Source organism: Salvelinus namaycush, chromosome 2 (genome assembly GCF_016432855.1).
Source record: "Salvelinus namaycush isolate Seneca chromosome 2, SaNama_1.0, whole genome shotgun sequence".
Lineage (NCBI taxonomy): Eukaryota > Metazoa > Chordata > Actinopteri > Salmoniformes > Salmonidae > Salvelinus > Salvelinus namaycush.
This window is the reverse complement of record NC_052308.1, coordinates 11743293-11769270: the sequence shown is the minus strand read 5'-3', so window position 1 is coordinate 11769270 and position 25978 is coordinate 11743293. Positions and strand designations below refer to the sequence as shown.

The window sequence follows — 25978 nt, the reverse complement described above, 5'->3', positions numbered from 1 at the left end:
TTATGGTAGAGAAATGAACATTCAAATCTCTGGCAACAACTCTTTTCAGGTTTCACTACGATTAAAATAAATGTGGAATTACATGCATGCTGTGCCTTGGCTCATCTATGATAGGGAGTTTGAAGACAGTGAACGTGACAGATACCTTGCGAAGCAACAGCTTCTCTCCATATCAACTCATGATCACACATTCTTCTGTCTCTTCTGTAGCAGGCCTAAAAGAAACAGAGACCGGACAAATAGATGCACATTGGATTATGGTCATTGTAGTTAATTACCACATTTTATGCTGTAAACTATGTAGACTATTGGCCTGTTGGAAACTACAACTCCCTACATCATCACACAGTTCAGGCTTGGATCTGATTTATCTCAAGAGAAACTGTGCAATGTGCACATTGAGCTCACAGAAAGAAAAAGCAACTAAATGGAATTCAAATAATTTAACAGATTGTCTGTTTAGTTAAAAAAACTAAAAATGACTGACATTTCGATGAATCGCTCAGCACTATGAGGTGGGCAATTATTGTTTTAGGAAAGTAAAATTTTACCAATATCTCATTTTACCAATATCCCTTGTTTACTGACGGGTGGACACCCTAATGCATATGGATGATGGGTAAATGGAGGTCTACAATTTCTTTTCTGAGGTCTTGGCTGATTTCCTTTGTTTTCCCATGATGTCAAGCAAAGATACACTGAGTTTGATGTTAGGCCTTGAAATACATCCACAGGAACACCTCCAATTGACTCCAATGATGTCAATTAGCCTATCAGAAGCTTCTAAAGCCATGGCATAATTTTCTAAGCTGTTTAAAGGCACAGTCAACTTAGTGTATGTAAACTTCTGACCCACTGGAATTGTGATACAGTGAATTATAAGTGAAATAATCTTTCTGTAAACAATTGTTGGAAAAATTACTTGTGTCATGCACAAAGTAGATGTCCAAACCGACTTGCCAAAACTATAGTTTGTTAACAAGAAATATTCTCATCCCATTCCTTTACTAGATTGTGTGTATTAGGTTTTGTTGTGAAATTGTTAGATACTGCTGCACCGTCTGATCTAGAAGAATTTCGCTACACTCGCAATAACATCTGCTAACCATGTGTATGTGACCAATAAAATGTTATTTTACTTTATTTGTCTTACAATTAAATATCTTACTCTTACTTGTTGATCCTAGAGATATGGAACAAAATTATGCGGGACAATATGGGTGGAAGGCCATTGCAAAGTGGAAGGCCATTATGAAGTGAAGGAGACATTCAACTCCTCTGAGAAGGACCTGAGACAACAAGCACTCAGGTAATACTGAGTCTGGTAACATTAATAAAGGGATGGAATGAGACCAAAATCCATAAGGGAGAATGAAACCTTGGAGGGGATTCAAGACCTGCCATTGTGCATATCTGTTACAATCTATTCTCTGCTTGCATATGAATCATCTCTGCTAGGTTGGCCCAGACCTATAACCTGGATGTGATGGAAAGTTTGATCCCTGAGAAGCCTATGTGTGGAGCGTGTGGGGAGGAGGCTTCCAATAGATGCTCCGTTGCCAGGGAGAATGGTACTGCCAGAGGTAAGACTGTTCACACTGTAGCACTACAGGGAAATGTTTCTACTTAAATAAATATCAAACGAATGGTGCTGCTACTTTTCTCTAAATCTGTTACTAGACTTGCAAAGAATGTGTTGATGTATTACAAGAGATTGTACTCAAAAGACCATGAAAAAAACATTACATCCCATGTGTTCAAGAGGTTCTACTGTGTAGCCCACAGCAGCTGAATGAGATTATATGTCAGGGGTGTCAAACTCATCTTCAACAAGGTCTGGAGGGCCACACTGAAAATTGGTTGTATTTCCTTGCCGTCAAAATTAGCAAAAGATAGACCCTCTATCCAGCGTTTTTTTTTATACTCCGACTGTCTAGCTTTAATTTAGGTTATTGTTAACGAGCTGGACAACGTTCAAGACTGTAGAAATGTAAGTCCATTACATTTCTACACAGTTTTGATTTGGTTTTAGTCATTTAAAAGTATATTGAGTTGTTTTTTGTTTTACTCAGACCACCTGCGGGCCAGATTGCGGGCCATAAGTTTGACACCCGTGTTCTAAGTGTTGCTGCTCTGTGTTTGTAGGGAATGCCAGGTGAAGCACTAGGCCAAACAAGGCGGCCTGCCAACTGATGACTAATGCCACAGAGAAGCTCCAGAAGGACTTGACCATAACTCCTGGAGAGAGAAAGGTGGACATCAGCAACATATTGGACTGAATGATGGGAGAGAGAAGAGAGGTCTTACGTGGTGACAAGTCAATGGAAAGATATTCACCTATATGCAATTTGGGATGGGATTTGAATGCAATTGTTATGGTTTTGGACTGTTAATGTTAACCTTTTGAGGTTTGTCTCTCAATTCAATTCCAACTTCTAGATTGTATTAATGCAAACGTTGACGGCTCCCAAGTGGCACAACGATCTAATGCACTGCATCTCAGTGCTTGCGGAGTCACTACAGACACCCTGGTTCGAATCGAGGCTGTTTCACAACCGGCCGTGATTGGGAGTCCCATAGGGCGGCACACAATTATTTTTTAAAATAAATTATCAAGCAGAGTTGATATCTCTGATCTCAGACCTGACACTGAGTGGAACTCACAGGTTGAACCTGGGAAGGAGCAGAACTCAAGACTTGCTAATTAAATTGTAATAATGGGCTCCTCATTAGCTTGTCATCTTACAAGTTGTTTAGCACATTTTTTGACAACTCTAACAATTAAATAAGCCCATGCTTCTGTTATAGATGTGAAATAGAAAAATGTTTTACAAGAAACTCCAAAGTTTGTGGCCTCATGTTTTGACTCATCATCATGGTCAGTCATCCTGGGATCAGAATCTGCCTATTGTTCAGGTAACTGCACGGTATCCATTTCACAGGGTAGTATTTCAAAGTAACTTTACCCACTTCATTGTTTAGACTCTGCACGCCTTGAACTGTAAAAAGGGTGTGCCTGTGAAGTTCACAAGTTAACTGACAGTATAACATATACTGTCAATGGATGATTAGTAAATTATTATTATAGTAGTTTTTATTTGAATGTCACTGTTAAACGAAATAGCATACAGATACACAGTGTTCAATGGCGATGGAGGGCTGGGGGATTTACACACACACATCTTCCGCGCCCGCTCTACTGTTCAAGACTCAGAAGCACCCCCTATGTGAAAACATTCCGGATGTCAAGAACAGTAGTCTGCTCTTCACTTTCTCGTCTTTCTCTCATTTTCTTGTCTTGTTATTGCGTTACATGTTGGGGTGTCGGAATAGGGTGATGGGGTCGTTATAAAGTAAACGCGCTGCTGATAATCTCGATTTTTTGGGAATTGGGGTATTTCCGTTAAGTAGCCGATAATACATTGTTTCCAGACCAGACGCGAAACTGCCCACCTCTGCTCCGTTATTCGTAATAACTTATATGGAAACTTTGTACGATAGAAGAACGTCAGGGACGAGGCATCGGCCGCTGCGGGGTGGATCCCGGATTTGGTAAATTGTTAAACTTTCAAAACATGTCTATAGCACGTTTTATGAATTATGTGAAATGGGCTCGAGTCGGTTCCTTGCTTCTCGTGTTTCTAGGCTACCCCCTCCTCCCTCATACATCTTCATCTGTGATGCTAAACGGCTGCATGTAGGCCTAATTTACAATTATTATTCACGACATGTCTGAAGCAGAATGTTGGCGATTTATTTGATTATATAATCTGACATTTGATGGTATGCAAATTCATTTAACTAGTTATCTTGGTATTTAACAATAGACGGCAACGTGCTCCGTTATTAAAACAATAAAAAACAGGACAATTATAAAATAGCCTTAAACGCTATTTTTTTTAAATTGACGATTAGTCCACTTTATTGATGCAGCAAATAGCAAATTATATTAAAGTACAAACACAGATCATTTTACGTCGAGAAACAATGACTTCATTCATACTCAGTAGGCTATAGAATAGGCTATTTTATTTAGTTCAAGCCATGGTTTCTATAGTAAGGGATGCATAGCTGTATGGGAAGTTCTCCCCACAATTGAAGGCTAGCAACAATGTACTACTGTAGGCCAATGTCCTGTCCTTGAGTTGGTGCTTCATGATTGGTGATGCTGGATTGTGTATTATTGTTTTTAGTCACAGGTGTGATGATTGCCTCTGAGTGAAGAAGGAACTGAAGCTGTGACTAACAGAATGTCTTGGGGTGAGTTCATTGAGCTCCGTGAGTTGAGGCTGCATGACAATGACCGGATAGAGCTGACCAGCTGCGAGGTACCTCGCTCACCACCTCGCCTGGAGCGGGCCAATGCCCTGCGGATCAGCCCAGGGAAGGTCCCTGAGCTGCTTAGCCGGGTGGGCATCATCCGACTGCTGGGGGATAGCCTGGACCCACGGCTCACAGATGAGAGGGGAGAGGGACATGACTTCCAGCCCTGCAGCCATGCCCAGCCCACCTGGTGTGACCTGTGTGGAGACTTCATCTGGGGACTGTACAAACAGAGCCTGCGCTGTGCCAGTGAGTCTGCCTTCTGCTGCTGCACAGGATTGACTTGCATGATAATGATTAGGATTGTATGTCTGCATACATGTATGTCACAGGCAACCGGTGGCACCTTAATTGGGGAGGACGTGCTCATAGTAATGGCTGGAACGGAATTAATGGAATGGTATCAAACATGGTTTCCATGGAGTGAATGAAATGGTGGTTGATACCATTTAATTAACTCCATTCCAGACATTATTATGAGCGGTCCTCCCCTCAGCGTGAGTGTTATAGGGTTTAACTATGGCTAGCCTATGAGAATGTGTTTCAAGGTAATCCCACTTCTGACACCAATATAATGAAACGGGCAAGGAGTGTGGCGCGAACCCTCGACCTTCTAGCCCGTAGACATAGAAAGCATGGTCAAGAGGCAGAGTTGATTTCCGCCCGTGTAAACTAGGGTCCTACAGTATGATATAGCCTGTTTGTGTGTGCATAGGATATACTGTATGTGTGTTTGTTTATGTATATGCCAGGCCATATAGCTTTAAGTCATTGTTTCTCAGATGGACTAAATGGGCTTTTTGTAAGATGGGCTCTATTCACAGGACTCAGTATTCATTAGGCCTGAATAAATCAAATCAAATCAAATTTTATTTGTCACATACACATGGTTAGCAGATGTTAATGCGAGTGTAGCGAAATGCTTGTGCTTCTAGTTCCGACAATGCAGTAATAACCAACAAGTAATCTAACCTAACAATTCCACAACTACTACCTTATACACACAAGTGAAGAGGGAATAGGCTTTAATGAGGAGTTTCTGCAAAGAGGGACATTACCGTTCCCAGCAGCAACGAACCAGCTGAGAACCAAACCGCTCGCCTGGAAATCCCAGACCCTGTTTTAGCTCTGGAGTACTTGGAAAACTCCCAAATTCAGTCAGCTGTTGGCGTTAAGATGGATCTAGTGTTTTTTGTGTGTCTGTGTAGGTACATGTATAATCTTCAAAGTTTACACTATGAACTTCCTTTCCTATGGCTGAAACCGGCATTTGTATTGTTATGTGTGGCCATTACATGTGGGGAGAGAGAATTGAGAAGTATAGCCTGTGTCTGAAGTGTATGGGGATTAGTTAGTGACCAAATTGAAGTAATATTTTTTAGTCTATGACTAGTTCTGTCAAACGTGTAATGACTGCATGTGGCCAGTGGAGGACAGCAGATAAATTAGAATCTCAAAATGTCCCAAAACTGGAGGGAATGGATGTCCTAAATTGAGCAAATGGAAATTTGTGCCAGTGCTCACCACTTATTTTCAGAGCTGACATTTCCTTACATCTGTGGAGAAGGCACAACTTTGATAACAACCCATGATCTGATCAAATCCTGTTTTTAATTAATCACTTATCTTTTCTCACAGATTGCGGATTCACATGTCACTATCGATGTCGACCTCTCATCCAATTAGATTGCAGTTTGGATCGTGGCTCCACAGTTGAACAAACATGTGCTGTAGAGACTGATACAAATGTGGTAAGAACCTCATGATCTGATGCATGCGTGTCATTTCATTTGTTTTCTCTACTCAACCTCTCATTCACCGGCCATGTCGTGTGTCATGACCACCACCTATCCACTATTCAGGCCATACTCTTTGTGCTGACATGTTGTCTGCACCCTCTCTGTAATCAATCACCCTAGTCTTTTCTTTCTATTCATTTTTCTTTCTATTCCATGATCCCCCTGTGTCAGGTCCTTTCAGTTCAGGTCCTCTCTCTCACAATTCCCTTTGGCTACAGTACCCTATCTATGGGCATCAATCATTTATATGTATTTTATTTGTATTTTTTATTTAACTAGGCAAGTCAGTTAAGAACAAATTATTATTTACAATGACGGCCTACCCCGGCCAAACCCGGACGACACTGGGCCAATTTTGCGCAGCCCTATGGGACTCCCAATCACGGCCGGTTGTGATACAGCCTGGAATCGAACCAGGGTCTGTAGTGATGCCTCTAGCACTGAGATGCAGTGCCTTAGATCGCTGCGCCACTCGGGAGCTAGTCTTATCTATTTATTTTTCTCTAAAGTGGTGCTGTTCTCTGTAGAACCCTATGCCTACATATGTCATGCATTTGTCATGTTATGTGAATCCCCTATGCTCTGCTATCATCTGAATCCTCTCACATGAGTTATCTTCTCACGTCGCATTTATTATTGGCAGACAGGAAAAGGGAGGGGTATGATGTCATGGGAGTTCTAATTTTCCCTCAGCGCCCAATCATGGCCTTTTGCGCTGGTTTTGTGTATTTTCTAATCTCAACTGCCTGGGTGGGGCCTCCGCGGTCCGGGGGAGAGAGATGGAAAGGCGGGGACCGGTCCCGCATCCTGTTCTCAGCTAGTCTTGAGAAACCGAAACGTGGCCAGATTGAACAGGAAACCGACAAAAACGTGCTTTTGAACGTTGTTGAAGTTTTCAGGGAGATACTAACTATACTAGCAGTCTGATTACGCTACACCCTATCTGCTAATTAAAGTTTCTGTAGTTACTACATGTTTATTACAGCGGGATACATTTTAAGATATAAATTGTCTTATTAAACGGGAAACTACGCCTATTAGCGCTCCAATCAAAGCCGAATTAGATACAACTTGAGAAATTGTAGCGAATTCTAATCGCAATATCGTTCCAGAGTCTAACGTTACATTGCAACATTTTGATAATGAAAGACGCGGTCAGTGGTTCGGATAAGAGCCCATCCTTCGGGAAGACGTGGGGCAGCTCCACCAGTAGCGGATACTGCAGTGGGGACTCGGATTCTGAGTTCGAGCAGTACTTTACTGCTCGCACATCATTCATTTGCAAATCCAAGAAAGAGAAGGTAAGAATGATAACTTTATCAAGCAGACAGGACTATGTTAATTGCCTACCAAGCTGTTTCTTTTCAGAAATGTTCAGTTTAATTTGATTTTTTATTTCACCTTTATTTAACTAGGAAAGTTATTTTTTACAATGACGGGCTACCCCGGCCAAACCTAAACCTGGACGACACTGGGCCAATTGTGTGCCGCCCTATGGGACTCCCAATCACGGCCGGTTGTGAGAGCCTGGAATTGAACCATGGTCTGTAGTGACGCCTCTAGCACTGAGATGCAGTGCCTTAGACCGCTGCCCCACTCAGGAGCCCACTCTGTAACTGTAACTTTCTTTATATTTGCATTATAGTTTATGCTTATTCACTAATAGCGTTATGAAGTGATTGCTGTAGTAGCCCGAGTAACTCTACCATGGCTCCTTTAAAAAAAAAAATATTCATTGGGATCTGCTGTATCTCTCATATAAAACACGTGTAAAACATTTCACTACAGACCCGTGTTCAATCCCAGGCTGTGTCACAGCCGGCCGCGACCAGGAGACCCATGAGCCGGCGGACAATTGGCCCAGCGTCGTCCGGGTCAGGGGAGGGTTTGGCCGGCCGGGATGTCCTTGTACCATCGCGCTCTAGCAACTCCTTGTGGCGGGCCGGGCGCTGACTTCGGTCGCCAGCTGTACGGTGTTTCCTCCGACACATTGGTGCTGCTGGCTTCCGGGTTAAGCAAGCAGTTTGGCTTGGCGGGGTCATGTTTCGGAGGACACATAGCTCTCGACGTACCAATTTGGATATCACGAAATTTGGGAGAAAAAGTAAAATAATTTCACTGCACATATCCGTATGTGACAATACAAAATAACATATATATTACAATGATGACTCTTACACCCTGATGCTGAGAACCACTCACAAATTCATGTTTAGTGACGCACACATGATACTGTACCTTTAGTTAAGTTTCGGAACACAGACACACTAGTCATGTAGCCTACTGTTCAGTGTTCTACTCTCACATCTGAACAAACATTACACTTACAAAGCTTGCACACAAGTCTGCATACAAGCCTGCACACATATTTCCGCAGGGTTTGAATGAGTAATGGCAAAATAAGATCATGTTTGATTAACTAATATTTCCACATCATCTTGAATGTTATTATACAGAGTACAGTACAAAGTGATAACGTCACCGTGAACATTAGTGACTCCTTAGTAGAATGGGCTGGCTCTCATTTTGTGATTGCCTATTTAATAATTAACTGCAGGACATTAACTCAGCAGCCTTTCAATCTGCATTAGGATGTAGGTTATTGATCTGTTTTATTGATCTGTTTTTCACAGCTTGACATTGCTTTATGTAGTTTTGTGCTCCATGAATTCTGGGCAGCTGTGGCCATTCATTTCTCCAATGTGTAAACATCAGCTAACTCTCCTAATTAGGAACATTATTAGTGGGATAAACAATATAAGAGCAGTCTAGTTTTGAATGGCACCTTTCCTAAAGAGTTATTTGTCACTGGGATTTTCCTACTGAATTAGTTATTTTTCTTGTGATTTTGCCCCAGAGGAGAACTCATGTTGGGTGCTGATGGTAGCACGAGCCATGGGGATTAATGGCTATTGATCTATGGATTATCCCTCCCCCCTCCACGAAAAACAGTTACTGTTGGTCCGCTAATTCAGTGTTTCCCAACCCTGGTCCCCAAGTGCCTCCAACAATACAGAGTTTTGTTGTAGCCCTTGACAAACACACCTCACTCAGCTCATTGAGGGCTTGATGATTAGTTGACAAGTTGAATCAGGTGTGCTTGTCCAGAGTTACAATAAAAATGTGTACTGTTGGGGGTACCTGAGGACTAGGGTTGGGAAATACTGCACTAATTGATGCGCCTAAGTTTTGTGCATCATATGTCCTGAATAACATTCTCACACAGGAAGCAAGAACAGACCATTAGACACCGGAAGTGCATAGATGTGGTGGATACTGTGTGTCCATACCAGACATCTCAAGCGGGCGGGCGGGGGATATTTTTTACATGAACACAGCATTAAAGAATGCAGCTCAAAGCCGTTGCAGACATTACAAACAGCTGCACGTTCCCCCATGGCGCCTCCCTCTTCAGAGATAGGAGTTCAGGAACTAGGATTGGTCAGCACTGACATCATTGTGCTCCACTACTTCCTTATTGTAAGCTATGGCTACGTTGACACTTGACAGGAAGTTTGGAATCTGATGCAACCGGTGGTCATTTGTGAAGGAAGGAGTGGAGCTTACATGAAGTTAGCACTGTGAAGCATAGGTTGCTATTTAGCACATTTACCAACTCTTCATTATACAGCAGCAACAAGTCCTGAAAAAGCAGTAATGCTGTTTCTCATTCAATACCATTTTGACTTACACCAGTCTAGTGCTTCCTTCCTCTCAGCAACTGCGGGAAAAAACCCAGCTAGTCTACCTCTAGGAATTTTCATTAGACTGATTTTCATTAGCTCAATTAGCTTTCTTAACTAAATGTTTAGTTGAATTGGTCGATATGTCGTACCTCCTTAACTGTCCCTCTAATCTATTTTTGTTTTTTTTCAATATGAAATGTTGTGGGGTGTTAGTTTTCCCCCATTAGGCCCACATAACACATCTCTTACAGGCATAATTTTACATGCAACACATTTAAACTTGGCTCCCTGCTGACACATAGTGGTAGAACACAAAAGACTCCCAAGATAACCCTTTTTTGTCTTTCGTCTTTAGGAAGATGAGAGAGTAAGCAAAATGGAAAGAGGTCTTTTACGGCTGCTTTGACAATTAAAGTGTAGCCAATAAATAGCTTATTGAAATATTGACTCCCTTTTCTATCTCTGGTCAGGATGAGCAGGTCAAATGTGGGAAGCAGCAGGAGCTGTCAGGCACAGAGATCCAGCAGAAAGTGAAGGAGTACAACGCTCAAATCAACAGCAACCTCTTTATGAACCTGGTGAGTACTAACAAGTTGCTCTTATACCATTGTAGTAACATTGTAATAAATCTAGTAATTCAGGAATTGCTCAGTTACAATACTGCAGAATTACCCCAACAATGTAATGTCTACTATGCAATAACATGTTGATAATGTGTGTTAATGTTACATTTTATGCCAACATTTCTTCATTCTCTTCAACAGAACAAAGATGGCTCCTTCACTGGCTTCATAAAGGTCCAGTTCAAGCTGGTACGACCTGTGTCAGTTCCCCCACCAAGAAAAGGTACTGCAACACAGGATGGTGCGGGCAAGAAGAATGGGGGAGTAAAACGTTGCACCTCTTTCTACCTGCCCAAGGATACATCCAAACACCTACACATCAGCTCCCGGACATGCGCTCGTGAGGTCATCGAAGCCTTGCTAAAGAAGTTCACTGTGGTGGACAACCCTGGAAAGTTTGCCCTGTTTGAGCGCACCGAGCGTCATGACCAAGGTAAGCCTACCTCTGTGACCGGTTTTGTGGCAGCACATGACTGTTCTTTGTTCTGCATTGACATCACATACAGTAGATAAATACTACGAGGTGCCATACAGTTGATTAATTCTATTGTCCTCCTGTATTTCTCTCAGTGTTCCTGCGTAAGCTGTCTGATGACGAGCGTCCACTCGAACTGCGTCTGTGTGCTGGACCCAATGAGAAAGCCCTCAGTTTGGTATTGAAAGAGAATGAGACTGGAGAGGTCAATGTGAGTATTGAGCATGCATTGGGTATTCATTCTCAAACCAACATGGCCATTTCACATTGTGCAGCATACACTAATGCTCTGTCTCCCTCCTCTCTCTGTCCAGTGGGATGCCTTCTCTATGCCAGAGCTCAAGAACTTTGTCCGCATGTTACAGCGTGAGGAGGAGGAGCATGTCAAGCAGATTTTGCAGCGCTACGCTCTGGCCCGCACCAGAATGCAGGAGGCCCAAGCTGCTGCTTCCATCCCTGGTGGTTCCTCCGCTAGTGGTTCCACCCCTGGCTGAGAAACATGTCGCCTACGGGACAACCTGCACCTCTGACTGACAACCATCACAAGATGACCAGTCATCACTGCATCCAAAGATCCCAGAGAACACAAGTGAACACCTCCCTCAAAGGAGGAGAGTGAAAGAGCGAATGAGAGCGAGAGGGCGCATGAGAGCAAGAGCGTGTGAGTGTGAGAGATATCAGAAGTGCCGTACACCTGGAGAGAGTCTGTTGATAATGAGAGTTGAGAAACAGTATATGAAACTGTGGCTGATGAGACTGGCTTTGTCCAGTACTGCCTCTCATTATGGGGGCGCCATTTCACTATCCTGGGTGAGCTACCTGCTTCGTAGCGTTTATCACGTTATTCTTGCTGGCAGTAGGGTCCATAGATTATATCATTTATAGCTTTTGGGTAACGATCAAAGATAATTTTGAGACACCTGAGTGGGGTAAGCCATATCAAAAAGCTCTGTTTATCTCCTTTAATGCCAAGCAATAAGAGGGTAGCCAACCTACTAGCTAAGACAAATGTCGAACATATTCAGGTACTGTCTGCCTCAGTATCTCCAGACCCAAATGTTAGTGAGAATAACAAGCAATGGACATTATGGGCCAGGTAGGTACCCCAGGTTTCCATTTGACCCCAATGTCTGCCACATACCTCTTGCACATCCGTACTGTGATGGATGTTACTCTTTTTGCTGTCCCTTTATGAAACTGAGTGGGAGTGCCCCATGTGTTGGGTGCACTGTGAATGTCAATTGAGAGGACAATCCCCAGGTTGATTTAATTGATAGGGGTTATCTCATCCTTGAAACACCTTGAACTGGAAGTTGATGCTTTTTATGGAATGTTTGTTTGTATATCTTTTCATGTTCTTTATGAGATTTTAAACCTCTGCTAAAACAACAGAATAATAGAGTTGAGAATTGGATTCATATTATCAGTACATGTCTATATCGCTTGAAATAATACCTTGACTGTCAATTATTCACTTTTTTTTTTTTTTTTTTACATGTCCAGTGTCAATATATTTTTTACAAAACAATAATAAATTAGCACTGTTCACATTAAATAAGATATCCTTCACAAAGGTGTGGTGTCTCTTGGTGATGGGGGTATGCCATTGGGATGATATTCGTTAGCTAAATAATGCTATCCTCACTTGGCAGTTATGGCTAGTTGCGAGTACTTGGAATGCGGTCCAAATACTTAAGACACACTCTCGTCCACTTACCCTCACCTTATGCCCTTGGGGGATACCCCGTCGCCATCTTGGGGGGTGGTCCAAATGATTAGCCAAGCAAGGGAAGTTTGCAACGTAAGGCCCTCAGGCCTCGTTTTCAGTCGGTTTTGCGAGTGTATAATTATGTTCACTCCGGGGCCTGAAACTCCCCATAATTCAATTTGCGACGATTGTACATCCGCTAAAAAAAAGTCAGCGAAAACTTACACTGCTCAAAAAAATAAAGGGAACACTTAAACACAATGTAACTCCAAGTCAATCACACTTCTGTGAAATCAAACTGTCCACTTAGGAAGCAACACTGATTGACAATAAATTTCACATGCTGTTGTGCAAATGGAATAGACAACAGGTGGAAATTATAGGCAATTAGCAAGACACCCCCAATAAAGGAGTGGTTCTGCAGGTGGTGACCACAGACCACTTCTCAGTTCCTATGCTTCCTGGCTGATGTTTTGGTCACTTTTGAATGCTGGCGGTGCTTTCACTCTAATGGTAGCATGAGACGGAGTCTACAACCCACACAAGTGGCTCAGGTAGTGCAGCTCATCCAGGATGGCACATCAATGCGAGCTGTGGCAAGAAGGTTTGCTGTGTCTGTCAGCGTAGTGTCCAGAGCATGGAGGCGCTACCAGGAGACAGGCCAGTACATCAGGAGACGTGGAGGAGGCCGTAGGAGGGCAACAACCCAGCAGCAGGACCGCTACCTCCGCCTTTGTGCAAGGAGGAGCACTGCCAGAGCCCTGCAAAATGACCTCCAGCAGGCCACAAATGTTCATGTGTCTGCTCAAACGGTCAGAAACAGACTCCATGAGGGTGGTATGAGGGCCCAACGTCCACAGGTGGGGGTTGTGCTTACAGCCCAACACCGTGCAGGACGTTTGGCATTTGCCAGAGAACACCAAGATTGGCAAATTCGCCACTGGCGCCCTGTGCTCTTCACAGATGAAAGCAGGTTCACACTGAGCACATGTGACAGACGTGACAGAGTCTGGAGACGCCGTGGAGAACGTTCTGCTGCCTGCAACATCCTCCAGCATGACCGGTTTGGCGGTGGGTCAGTCATGGTGTGGGGTGGCATTTCTTTGGGGGGCCGCACAGCCCTCCATGGGCTCGCCAGAGGTAGCCTGACTGCCATTAGGTACCGAGATGAGATCCTCAGACCCCTTGTGAGACCATATGCTGGTGCGGTTGGCCCTGGGTTCCTCCTAATGCAAGACAATGCTAGACCTCATGTGGCTGGAGTGTGTCAGCAGTTCCTGCAAGAGGAAGGCATTGATGCTATGGACTGGCCCGCCGGTTCCCCAGACCTGAATCCAATTGAGCACATCTGGGACATCATGTCTCGCTCCATCCACCAACGCCACGTTGCACCACAGACTGTCCAGGAGTTGGCGGATGCTTTAGTCCAGGTCTGGGAGGAGATCCCTCAGGAGACCATCCGCCACCTCATCAGGAGCATGCCCAGGCGTTGTAGGGAGATCATACAGGCACGTGGAGGTCACACACACTACTGAGCCTCATTTTGACTTGTTTTAAGGACATTACATCAAAGTTGGATCAGCCTGTAGTGTGGTTTTCCACTTTAATTTTGAGTGTGACTCCAAATCCAGACCTCCATGGGTTGATACATTTGATTTCCATTGATAATTTTTGTGTGATTTTGTTGTCAGCACATTCAACTATGTAAAGAAAAAAGTATTTAATAAGAATAGTTCATTCATTCAGATCTAGGATGTGTTATTTTAGTGTTCCCTTTATTTTTTTGAGCAGTGTATAAACAACATCAATGTAGAAGTCAACATACAAGTGTAAGTAAAAACGAATGCAAATAAGTTTGAAATTGTGCTACTAATGCACAAGACGGCACAAACACTTCTCGTTAAAAGTAAATATGTTTTTCTTTGGTTATATTTTGAAAATTGTAGAAAAAAACATTTTCCTTCGTCAGAAGTTCCAGCTAGGCAGGTTAACGTTAGTTAGTTAGCTATCATACAGTAGGCGTATATTAATAATTATATATTTAATATAAGTAGACATGCAATCATAATTGATTAAAAAATAAGCCATTAAAAAAATCATTCCTGCCACCTTTTAATTTTTTTATTTTATTAACAACAAATCAATACAGGAAGTACATGTGGGAACACAAGTATATATAAATAATATACAATGGACAATAGGGCTAGGGGGTACAATATCACATTATACAAGGACCTTAAGGGGCATACATACACTCATTATTCTAACAGCTTTATTGTTAGTAGAGTATTTAATTGTCTTAAAATACAGTTCAATTTATTTTTGTAAGGTTAGAATATGTGTTTTTTTTGTTTGTAAATTTACATTTGTCAAAATTTGGCCAAAAGAATAATGAAATTAATTACATAAAAATGTTTCAGCTTATTTCTATCGTAGGTAAAGAATCCAAGCAGTACATCTCTACACAATATTGTAAGATCTTCATAAATGTGTTCAATTATAAATCTACTGATGTCTTGCCACAGTTTTCTTACATGAATACAATGCCAAAAAAGATGCAACACCATTCCTGCCTCCCTTGCCCTGCAAGTGTATACTCGTCATACGCCATGAAACGTCATCAAACGTGTCCACTTTATTTGAAAGCTGAGGGAATAGGGTGTGTCTTAAGTGTTTGGACTGCAAACTTTGACACAGAGAATGTTACTATTATTTCCTTGTGATGGTGTACAGATTTAGTAAAGGATGCTGTGCAAACATCTATCTACATCCTCTCTGTACTGGCTAGAGGTACATTGTTTATGTCACTCATGCGCAAGCTCAGCTGACCAACTGTGCGGTTCTTTCGTTCGTTTAGACCATACGTCACGTCAGTGTGATTGTTTTGAGATCTGTACTAGCTAGCCAGCCAGCCATTTTAGCTATTTAACAACAAGTGTATTTGATCAACACTACCCTACTCCAAGGACGAATAGAAGTCACAGCTAAAATAATGAATATGTTACTGTAAGTGCTGTCGCCATAGTACACCGTTAGCTAGAGCTAACGTCAGCTTACCTTGCTAATTGTTAAGTTACTAGGCTAGCGTAGCAAACAGCCAGGGAACTGTTGAGATAGTTATCTAGCTTTGGTTGATGCAATTTAAAATCTTAATTCATTTACTATATTAAGATAACTTAGTTTGCTATCAGCTGTAATTTGAACAGTGTTACGTTAGCTAGCCATCTTGCCCAAGCTGGCCAACGTCGTTCGCTAACTACTTTAACTAGCTAATGTTAAGTTGACTGAATGCCAACTAGTTAGCAAGCTAACCTAGCTATTTAACTTGCTAGCTAACTATTGGTTGGCCTATGTGGTAACATCAGGCTAGCTAACGCAACAGCTTGTGTGTTTTAACAGCAGTGCCTATGGCATAACTGTTCTTGTTTTCAGATCCAAACCAGGAGACAACTGACTGTCTGAACAGCTCATATACTCGTTGCCTAGGGGGTTTCACAGGGCATAATGTCCCATCACTGAAGATGGGAGGCAGTGGATCCAAGGTGAAAGGTGCTTGGCCATTTGTTGGTTCAGGAGCTGGAGGTGATTCAGGCAGTGAGGGGCAAGAAGACCAGTCTTTGACCCGCCTCAAAGGGACCAGAAAAGCAACCCCATTTATTTTCACAAGGAGGAGGTAATGTCTGCTAAATGCAATATGTAGCCTATATGATATGTGATCCTTAGTGAAATGCTTTCCAATACCTATGTGTGTGTGTGTGTGTGTGTGTGTGTGTGTGTGTGTGTGTGTGTGTGTGTGTGTGTGTGTGTGTGTGTGTGTGTGTGTGTGTGTGTGTGTGTGTTGATAGCTCTCTTTACTATGATGAGGATGGGGACCTGGCTCATGAGTTCTATGAAGAGACTGTGGTGACAAAAAATGGCCGGAAGAGGTCCAAGCTGAAGAGGATTCAGAAGAACCTCATACCTCAGGTACGCTGATTGGATGAACACTTGAGTCCCAGACTGTATTTTGGAAAGTTTTCCAGTTACCCATTGTTCTTGTTTATAATTACTATTGTGGGTATTGTTTTCTGTTTGCAGGGAATTGTGAAGTTGAACCACCCCCGGATCCATGTAGATTTTCCTGTCATCCTCTGTGAGGTGTGAATCACATTGGGCTGGTCTAATGTGGAAAAGATACCTGTCAGTCAAAGGCTGCCCCACACTACAACTGCTCCATCTTGAACGCTGGTGTTCCTCTGAGAAGATGGATGAGATGTCTGACTACAGCTGTTGACAGACCACCGAAGCTATGTTGCGGAGAGAAAGGGGAGGTGGATAGATGTTTTGGTGAAAGATAGAGGATAGAGTAAAAGTACTGCCTTTTGTGACATGTAGAGAAGTATGTGTGTGTGGGAGAGAAAGATAGCTCAAGATAAGGGAAGGTTTATGAATTCCCACAGTACATGTTGACCATTTTCAATATTATCATATCTATGTCTGCCCCTGTGATTGGAGCCAAGACCTGCACTTGTGAACTTTTAATGTAAATTTAAAAAAAAATCTGTCTGAGTTGGAAATACTTGAATAAATGGTTTACCAGGCTAAAAGACTGAGGCAACCCCTGTTTTTATCAAGTCCACATATGGTTCACATTCTGAGTTTTGTTCCATAACAATGTGGTCACAATATCGATGGTTTTGTATTCTGTGATTTAAAGACTGATTGTCTCAATTTACTAGTCCTTCTCTTTCTAGTTATCAGAATCCTGGGAAGCTGTCGTTGGTGAATTTTTTATTTCTCTCTCTGCTGTATTTCAGTTTAGGCACCAGGTGGCAGTACTCTTGTACAGGTGGGTCTCATCATAGGTTTGATTCTGTAACATTTTTGGGTAAGTCATCTTTTATGCCAATTGACTTTGGATAATTTAAGATGATTATGACATATGTCTAGTTGTTTATGATAAGGTCAAGTACTTTATAGACATATTGAAGGTTTGGGGGAAAATATTCTAATGATAATCAATTTGTACAGTATCTAATGGTTCATGATCATGATATATTGTCAGTTTCAGTGTTGTTTGCTCTCTTGTAGCATACGGCTTGCTATGGGCATAACGGCCATCTCTGGCCCCTGTAATTGTATGGAATGTGGTTGGGTGTGTTTCAGGGCCAGGGGTCAGACTCTGATGTAATTCCTCCTTCATTCCTTCCTTTGATGTTCTGCAGAGCAACTTCCTCTGAGATGGGTTACTCTTGAATGGGTGAGGCTTAGTTATGATCAGAAATTCCTAAAGCGTGTTTTAGCCATACTGATGGATTTAGCAAGATGAGTAATACATCCAAATAGCATACTGTAAGCAATTTACATGGCTTGATGGAAAAAGGTGTGTGAGGGTGTAAATATGTACATTTCAGTTACATAATTACATTTTATTTAATTAGAAAGTCCCATGGAGTTCAGAAGACCACTTTCCCAAGGGAGACCTCAACCTGGCATACTTTCAAATGCCGTAGGCAGTTTATGTAAAGTATGTGAATTCATGGGTTGTTGGTGTAAAAATTGATTTTCATACATCTGAGATAAAAAATAATTTTATAAAGCAATTTCTCACATGATCTACAAAGTTTCAAATGTAACCTGTGTGAGTTCCAGGCTATTATACAGTCCAATGGTCCCTCTGATTTTTAAAGTGCTTGTGTATGATGAAGGTGACAGTGTGTTTCCAGTTCCCCACATTGTTATCACTTCCTGGAGGTGCCTGAAGGCTGATGATGTAATGTCCAGGAGTCAAGGGTCAAAGGGAAGCGCGCAGGATGGAGGGAAACTGCCCATCCCTTCTCTTCCCTCACTCTCTCTTTGTCTCATTCACACGCATACTAGCAGGTGAGTCAGCAGAGCTTGGAGAACAAACAGCGGAACAGCATCAACTGAGTGACCCTCACAGGATGAGGCTTCACCTCACTTCCAGGGGGTTTTGTCTATCATGTGCTCTCAGATCCTCCACGTCACATGCACCCTTTAGGCATATGTTTTGTTGGACTTTGCTTCTAACTATTCATTTAAAAGCTTTCAACCCCAGCCTGCTCTAAATCTTTCCATGATCTTGGCAACATGACAGCATGTGGTACTTGGTTGGTTCATTTGAGCCACTGCCAATGGCCATCGCATCTGCCTCAAGCGGAACATCTGCATGCCAGATGTCTGTGTCCAGACAGAGTTTAAATGCTACTAGTCCTAGAGATATACCATGCTTGCTTACATTAACTATAGGTTATTCTGTAACACTTTATATTATGGTGTAGCCTACTTACAATTATTTATTAAGGGGTTTAAACTGTCAATTATAAGTGTATAGATAGTTTATGAATATGTAATGAACATGTATAACACATTGGTTGCAATTGTATGCTTGTCATTTAACTGTTTGGCAAAAACTATGTTTATGAACTCAAATGGTCCTGTGTGGCTCAGTTGGTAGAGTGTGGCTTTTGTAATGCCAGGGTTGTGGGTTCGATTCCCACGGGGGACCAGTACAAAAATGAATGCACTCACTACTGTAAGTCGCTCTGGATAAGAGAGTCTGTTAAATGACTAAAATGTATTAAACTGAGAACTCAAACTATAGGCATGGCATTCTCAGTATGTTGGGAGGGTCTATGCCAGGCTTCCTCAATAGGCGGGCCGCAGGTGATTTTTGTTGTTGGATATAAAATACTGTAAAATCACGAGGAAATCAGCTCAAAGTGGTTTTAATTTAGGACATCTGTTACCAAGTATTCCCACGCATAAAAAGAGAGGCATATGTGATCGTATCCCAATGTAAACAAGGTTTGAAGTTATTCTGTTTTGTCAAATAATCTGTTTGGGATTCTTGTGGTTCATTTGCAGTACAAGTTATTTATAACTATGTTCAACCCCCCCGACAATCCTTTCAAGGGAAAACCGGCCCATGGCTGAATGTAATTGGGACCCCTGTTCTATGCTGTCAACAGCTATTAAATCTAGATAATGCAACAATATACACTATATATACAAAATGATGTGGACATCCCTTCAAATTAGTTGATTTGGCTATTTCAGCAACACCCGTTGCTGACAGGTGTGTAAAATCGAGCACACAGCCATGCAATCTTCATAGGTAAATATTGGCAGTAAAATGGCTCAGTGACTTTCAACGTGGCACTGTCATAGGATGACACCCTTCCAACAGGTCAGTTCATCAAATTTCTGCCCTGCTTGAGCTGCCCGGGTCAACTGTAAGTGCTGTTATTGTGACGTGGAAACGGGTAGAAGCAACAACAGCTCAGTTGCGAAGTCATAGCCCACAGAACGGGGATGCTGAAGTGCGTAACGCGTAAAAATCGTCTGTCTTTGGTTGTAACACTCACCACTGAGTTCCAAATTGCCTCGAAGCAACGTTTGCACACGAACTGTTAGTTGGGAGCTTCATGAAATGGGTTTCCATGGCCGAGCAGCCGCACACAAGCCTAGGATCACCATGCGCAATGCCAAGTGTCGGCTGGAGTGGTGTAAAGCTCGCCGCCATTGGACGCTGGAGCAGTGGAAACACATTCTCTGGAGTGATAAATCACGCTTCACAAATCCGGCAGTCTGAAGGACGAATCTGGGTTTGGTGGATGCCAGGACAATGCTACCTGCCCCAATGCATAGTGCCAACTGTAAAGTTTGGTGGAGGAGGAATAATGGTCTGGGTGTGTTTTTCATGGTTCAGGCTCTTTAAGTTCCAGTGAAGGAAAATCTTAATGCTACAGCATAAAATGACATTCTAGACGATTCTGTGCTTCCAACTTTGTGGCAACTGTTTGAGGAAGGCCCTTTCCTGTTTCAGCATGATGATGCCCCGTGCACATAAAACAAACGAAGTCCATACAGAAATAGTTTGTCAAGATCGGTGTGGAACAACTTGACTGGCCTGCACAAAGCCCTGACATCAACCCCATCAAACACCTTTGGGATGAACTGTAACGCAGACTGCGAGCCAGACCTCTCTAATGCTCTTGTGGCTGAATGGAAGCAAGTCCCCGCAGCATTGTTCCAACATCTAGTGGAAACCCTTCCCAGAAGAGTGGAGGCTGTTATAGAAGCAAAGGGGGGACCAACTCCATATTAATGCACATGATTTTGGAATGAGATGTTCGACAAGCAGGTGTCCACATACTTTTGGTTATGTATTGCATCTGTTTTCAATGACCAAATTGGAAACGTTTTGGACTGACTCATTCTGAAGTGTTCAACTGACAAATTAAAGGAACTATTTTCAATTAAAAACTGGAAAGAAATATAAATATAAGATATTAAACCTAGGTTAGCCCAATTATTTTGGGGTCATACAATATATTAAGAACCACTTGACACGCCTGCAATACAAATATCATAATTGTACGGTTTAGTTCGCCACTCCCCCCTTTTCATGCTGAATGGAACATCCTGAAGTGGTCCAGTCTCCGGCTAGTCTAGGGTAGGCGTTTCGTGCAACTGAACTGACAACAGAAGAAGTTAAGGTACACTCACTGTCGGTTCAAGTTGTACAGTAAAAATTCACGCCAGTGACATAAATGAAGTTCCAGTGCTTTTACCTATTATTGCAGGGATCACTTAAAGTTTGTTTCATTCACTTTTCTCCAACTTATCTTGAGGAAAGACAAACGTGGCTTGGAGTATAGCAGGACTCCAACATTTGGGAATGCTTCCTCGTTCGGTAAAGTATGTTTTTCTATTTTCTTTTCCACTAATTAAAACTTCCTCATGGGTAAAGGTGGGTGTTGTACACCCACAGCAAAAATGTAAGGGTGTGTTTCCCGAGACCAGCGTCTACTGCTTTTTCAAGTCCACTGCTGCTAAATACTGTTTCCCACCAAACGGATTACTTTCAGCAACCTATAACTTTCACTAAATATTAAATTCATCATCTTCATGAAAAGTGGTATTGTTTCTAGGCTTGTCATTTACAGTAGGCTGCTTGATCTTAATGCATTATTCATAGAGGCTTTCACGCTGAATACAATGAATTAAACCAGCTGAACTGTTCACGCCATATTATCCTCTATTCATAAACCTAGTGTATGTCTTGAACCTGTGGATAAAGTGAGCCCTCTATTTAAACTTTTATGGTCATGGAGGTACCCAAGTAATTACAGTTGGTAGCAAATATGAATCTATTGATTAGAAATCCAAATATAATTTGTGATGTTCACTTCAATTTACATTTAAAATAAGCTAATGTAATTTATCTTTACAGGACAGGAGAGCAGAGTGAAAAGATATTCATTCCCCACAAAAGTCATGTTGTACTGGACTGTACTGCCTGATTGGAAAGTATTGTTTTTGGTGACTCTTCTATGGGACTGCTGCTTCTGTGCTGAGGAACTGAAGCCCACAAGATGGCCACTGTATCCCCAAAAGCCTCTGGTCCTGGCCTGGAATGCCCCGACGGAGGACTGCGGCCCGCGGCACAGTATCCATTTTCAGCTGGAGCAGTTCCAGATTGTGGCGTCGCCCAACGAGGGCTTTGTCCGCCAGAACCTCACCATATTTTACAAGGACCGCTTAGGGTTGTACCCCTACTATGATGAGCCTGATGGTACAGCCATGAACGGTGGGCTCCCGCAGGTTGCCAGTCTCACTCAGCATCTGGAGAAGATGCCGGAGGGCATTCAGTATTACATACGTGAACCAGGGGCTAAGGGACTGGCAGTTATTGACTGGGAGGAATGGAGACCACTGTGGATCCGCAACTGGGACTTCAAGGATGTGTACCGCAGACGGTCACGCCAGCTGGTGGCCGAGAAGAACCTAGCTTGGCCCGCAGAGCGTGTGGCTAAGGTGGCCCAGCAGGAGTTTGAGATGTCGACCCGGAAGTTCATGCTGGAGACCCTGAGGCTGGCCAAGAGCCTGCGGCCCAACCAGCTGTGGGGGTTCTACCTGTTCCCAGACTGCTACAACCACGACTACAGGAACACTCTGGAGAACTACACAGGCCGCTGTCCTGACGTGGAGGTGGCCCGGAATGAAATGCTCAAATGGCTGTGGACTGAGAGTACAGCCCTCTTCCCTTCCGTCTACATGAGCACAGTGCTACGCTCTTCGCCCTCTGGGCGCCAGTTTGTCCGGAACCGTGTGAAGGAGGGGATGCGTCTGGCATCAGGAGGAGACGGGCTGGCACGTCCTGTCTTTGTGTATGCCCGGCCCACCTACGCCAACGTATTGGACCTGCTGACAGAGGTGAGGGGCCGTTTCACTGACAGTCACATAGTACTAACCAGGAGCACTTATCCTACCTAGACCTTTGTATGTTTATTGGATTGAGACAGATGGAGGTGAAAGGTATGAGAGAGAGGTTGCTGAAAGAGCACTGGAACAGATTCAAATCCATGCTGGCTGCAGAACATCATACATGTCCTCCAGAGGCAGTGGCTTAGACAGATAGGCCACCCCAGGCCACCTACCTAGACCTTTTGATCAGACTGTTTACCATTGGACAGGAAATCCATCCTGCATATCGTATTCCAGCTCAATTCAGTGAGAAAGTAGTCAAGGAGTTGGAAGAATAATTTCTGTTAACCAATATCTACAGCCTATAAACCTACCCTAATAGAATCTTCATCGGGACTTGAATGATGATTCCGATTCAGTTCATGTTTTGAGGATTCAATGAGTTTTAGTTTGAAACCGTACTTTTTTCCCCTGAATACTCCCTCTTTAAAATCTATTTCATCAATGGGTGTGATTTCTGCTCTTTTGTGTGGTGTGTCTGTGTGTGCTGGTTTGATTGACCCTGATTCACAGACAGATTTCTCTGTCCTTATCTGTGGCTGCAACCCTTTCCTGCGCTATCAGCAGACACTCCAATACTACCACTCTTTTGTATGTGTGCGAGCAGGATGGGTGTTGGACACGTTACTCGCTAACACTCCATAGTGCATTTCCTTAGGGGGCATGAGCAGATAAGAGGTGGTCATACACAAAGTCTATAGGGTCCAGTGGCCTCTCGCCCCCTCTCACGCTCAACAATACTAAGTGCATGTGGTTAATTGTGGTTCAATTTCCACTGGCTGATTTGGGCTGACTGCACGGTGTGCTTTTGTGATAAATCTGTACTCCTATTGTCAAGATTTGTAATGATTTCATCTCTCTGCAGACGGACCTGGTCTCCACCATCGGGGAGAGTGTGGCTCTTGGGGCCGCAGGCATCATCCTCTGGGGAGACCATGTTTATGCAGGCAGCAAGGCAAGTGTCCACACAATGACATCGCTATGAATCACTGAATGACCAAATCACAGGACCTCACTGCTTGTCACAATATCATAGTCAATCATGTCACACACTTGATGATCAGCTGATTATGAGTTTTGTTTTTGTAGCAGCCCCTCTTCCTATCCCTTTTGTTATTATGATGTGAAATGGTTGTAGTGGACTGAAAGCTTCATTTAAATTGTGGAGACGCAGGAACAACATCAATCTTTCAACTCTGTGTGTCTTTCTCTCTCCAGACCAGTTGCTTCAGTCTGAATGAGTACCTACAGGGTCCGCTGGGCCGGTACCTGCTCAATGTCTCCACGGCAGCAGAGCTGTGCAGCCAGAGGCTGTGCGGTTCCCAAGGACGCTGCCTGCGCAGACACCCTGACACTGACGCCTACCTGCACCTCAGCCCCCTCACCCACAGCATAGTCAGCCTGGAAAATGGCAAATTCAAGGTTCAAACTCTAGGTCAGCTTGGGGAAGAGGAGATAATGGGCTTTCAGAGAGAGTTTCAGTGCCAGTGCTATAGTGGCTACCAGGGAGAGGGTTGTGGCCAGAGAGACCCCCTACAACAAAGAGGTATCGCACCTTTAGTCATGGGGACATGGGTTCACTGTCTGCTCCTGCTACTCCTCACACTCCTGCTCTGACTGATTGCATACATACATAGTTCATACAGCTACATTTAAAATGATTTAATGTGTATTGGTATACACATGACATTATCTACACACTTCCACATACATACACTGGGACAAATACAAATGTATTCACTGTGGCCCAGGTTGCTGTAAGGTTGGTGAATCTATGATTAGATGGTGGAACACTGTGGAACACGTACGTAGAGTTATGGTTGTTTGTGTGTTTTGATTTTCTTGATACATTGGAGGGCTCGCTGGAAATAACTTTGTTTACATTGCTCTCGCTCTTTCTCAGTTTCCCCCCCAACAATATATATCTCTCTCATGCCTCTTCTTCCCACAACCCCCTTTCCTTTCTACAACCCCTCCCCTTTTAAGTTGTAATTTTCTCATGATCCCAGTTTTGTTTTTGTGTGGTAGTTTTCAGCTTATGATGTATGTACAGGTTTGTGTTGTGTGTGTGCCAAAATGGGACAGATGCACTTGATTTTTTTAATAGCACAAAATAGTACTTAGTGCCTGACCTTTTACATTGTTATCTTTAGGTAAAAGTTCATATTTATATGAATGTATTTTCACACAAGAAAAAGTTTTTGTTATTTTATGACAAATTTTATGACAAAAACAAGACTACTATTTTCTCTCCAGAATTGTGCATCTATTTTACTGTGTACTGTGTTTCAATCTCTCAAAATAAATCAAAGCTGTAACATCCAATACAAATCTTGCAGATGCATCACTCTTGCTGGTCACTGGTCTATCAGTGCCTCTCTGCTTTGTTTCTGGTGGATCCAAAAATCACAATGTACACATATGGGCTATAGGCCTAGACCCTTCAAACTCAACTCTGGACCTCGATGCCAGTTCCACTGCATTTTTTTCATTGTTACTCTCTAATCAGGGACTGATTTAGACCTGGGACACCAGGTGTGTGCAATTAATTATCATGCAGAACAGAAAACCAGCAGGCTCCGGACCTTGTAGAGTAAGAGTTGGATACCCCTGGCCTAGACCTTAAATACAGGCTACTTTTGAGATTGGATTTGTCTGGCACAACATGTTATTTAAAGCACAACCCCTTCCCCCCTATAATTGTTTGGTGCTGCCAGCCAAATGCTCTTTTAAGCAATACATGTTTCCAGGAAGCTGACACATGACCTAACAATATGGAAAGACACTGCATGTTCATAGAATTCTGAGGGCAATTCTCCACAGATCTATATATCTTTTAAAAAACAGTTTTGGGGTTTTTACATCAAAATTGGTGGGTAATAGGCTACCCTCCCGATTTTGGGGTCAAATAAAACTTTGTCTGAAGCATTGCCTTACTGTAGCCTAGGCCACAACACCATATTTGATTTAACAGCCCTCTACCATAATTATAGGTTTCCTCAAGCCAAAATTATTTTGGTTCCTTTGAAGTCTTTAGCAAGAGATCCTAAAGTTTTATAGGCCTGTGTGTTTAGACACATTGCAGATAGCCA

At 42.8% G+C, this 25978-nt stretch overlaps 3 protein-coding genes and 1 non-coding gene across 6 annotated transcripts; all 4 read left to right on the top strand.

The window, feature by feature from the left end:
- The first annotated feature begins 3246 nt into the window (after positions 1–3246).
- On the top strand, positions 3247–12483 carry LOC120059016 (ras association domain-containing protein 1-like). Of its 2 annotated transcripts, XM_039007778.1 has the most exons (7): positions 3247–3552; positions 4194–4572; positions 5962–6074; positions 10279–10386; positions 10573–10864; positions 11002–11117; positions 11221–12483. In XM_039007778.1, exons 2-7 carry the CDS (start codon positions 4251–4253, stop codon positions 11398–11400), a joined length of 1131 nt encoding a protein of 376 aa, XP_038863706.1. In that variant the 5' UTR covers positions 3247–3552; positions 4194–4250; the 3' UTR covers positions 11401–12483. The 2 variants fall into 2 exon arrangements, with proteins under 2 accessions (XP_038863706.1, XP_038863715.1); XM_039007787.1 differs by lacking the exons at positions 3247–3552; positions 4194–4572; positions 5962–6074 and adding an exon at positions 6910–7423 and having other exon boundaries at positions 11221–12479.
- Positions 12484–15458: 2975 nt separating this feature from the next.
- Positions 15459–17202, top strand: LOC120024451 (tumor suppressor candidate 2-like). The gene is made up of 4 exons (XM_038968694.1): positions 15459–15620; positions 16047–16287; positions 16460–16580; positions 16692–17202. The coding sequence occupies exons 2-4, from the start codon at positions 16136–16138 to the stop codon at positions 16755–16757; spliced, it is 339 nt and encodes a 112-aa protein (XP_038824622.1). The 5' UTR covers positions 15459–15620; positions 16047–16135; the 3' UTR covers positions 16758–17202.
- Positions 17203–19047: 1845 nt separating this feature from the next.
- trnat-ugu lies at positions 19048–19123 on the top strand. Its single transcript has one exon. It is a non-coding gene; the product is annotated as a tRNA-Thr (tRNA).
- A 1886-nt stretch (positions 19124–21009) lies between these two features.
- On the top strand, positions 21010–25211 carry LOC120058998 (hyaluronidase-2-like). Of its 2 annotated transcripts, none has more exons than XM_039007766.1 (4): positions 21010–21317; positions 21853–22835; positions 23752–23841; positions 24105–25211. In XM_039007766.1, exons 2-4 carry the CDS (start codon positions 21897–21899, stop codon positions 24501–24503), a joined length of 1428 nt encoding a protein of 475 aa, XP_038863694.1. In that variant the 5' UTR covers positions 21010–21317; positions 21853–21896; the 3' UTR covers positions 24504–25211. The 2 variants fall into 2 exon arrangements, with proteins under 2 accessions (XP_038863694.1, XP_038863687.1); XM_039007759.1 differs by having other exon boundaries at positions 21011–21312.
- Positions 25212–25978: the final 767 nt, after the last annotated feature.

Excerpts from the sequence above, each read along its gene's own strand:
- LOC120059016 (XM_039007778.1), top strand. The coding sequence starts at position 4,251 with ATGTCTTGGGGTGAGTTCATTGAGCTCCGTGAGTTGAGGCTGCATGAC. Across the intron at positions 10,387-10,572 it reads GCAACCTCTTTATGAACCTG|AACAAAGATGGCTCCTTCAC; the intron begins GTGAGTACTAAC and ends TCTCTTCAACAG. Across the intron at positions 10,865-11,001 it reads CACCGAGCGTCATGACCAAG|TGTTCCTGCGTAAGCTGTCT; the intron begins GTAAGCCTACCT and ends TATTTCTCTCAG.
- LOC120024451 (XM_038968694.1), top strand. The coding sequence starts at position 16,136 with ATGGGAGGCAGTGGATCCAAGGTGAAAGGTGCTTGGCCATTTGTTGGT. Across the intron at positions 16,288-16,459 it reads TTTATTTTCACAAGGAGGAG|CTCTCTTTACTATGATGAGG; the intron begins GTAATGTCTGCT and ends GTGTGTTGATAG. Across the intron at positions 16,581-16,691 it reads AGAAGAACCTCATACCTCAG|GGAATTGTGAAGTTGAACCA; the intron begins GTACGCTGATTG and ends TTCTGTTTGCAG.
- LOC120058998 (XM_039007766.1), top strand. The coding sequence starts at position 21,897 with ATGTTGTACTGGACTGTACTGCCTGATTGGAAAGTATTGTTTTTGGTG. Across the intron at positions 22,836-23,751 it reads TATTGGACCTGCTGACAGAG|ACGGACCTGGTCTCCACCAT; the intron begins GTGAGGGGCCGT and ends ATCTCTCTGCAG. Across the intron at positions 23,842-24,104 it reads ATGTTTATGCAGGCAGCAAG|ACCAGTTGCTTCAGTCTGAA; the intron begins GCAAGTGTCCAC and ends TTCTCTCTCCAG.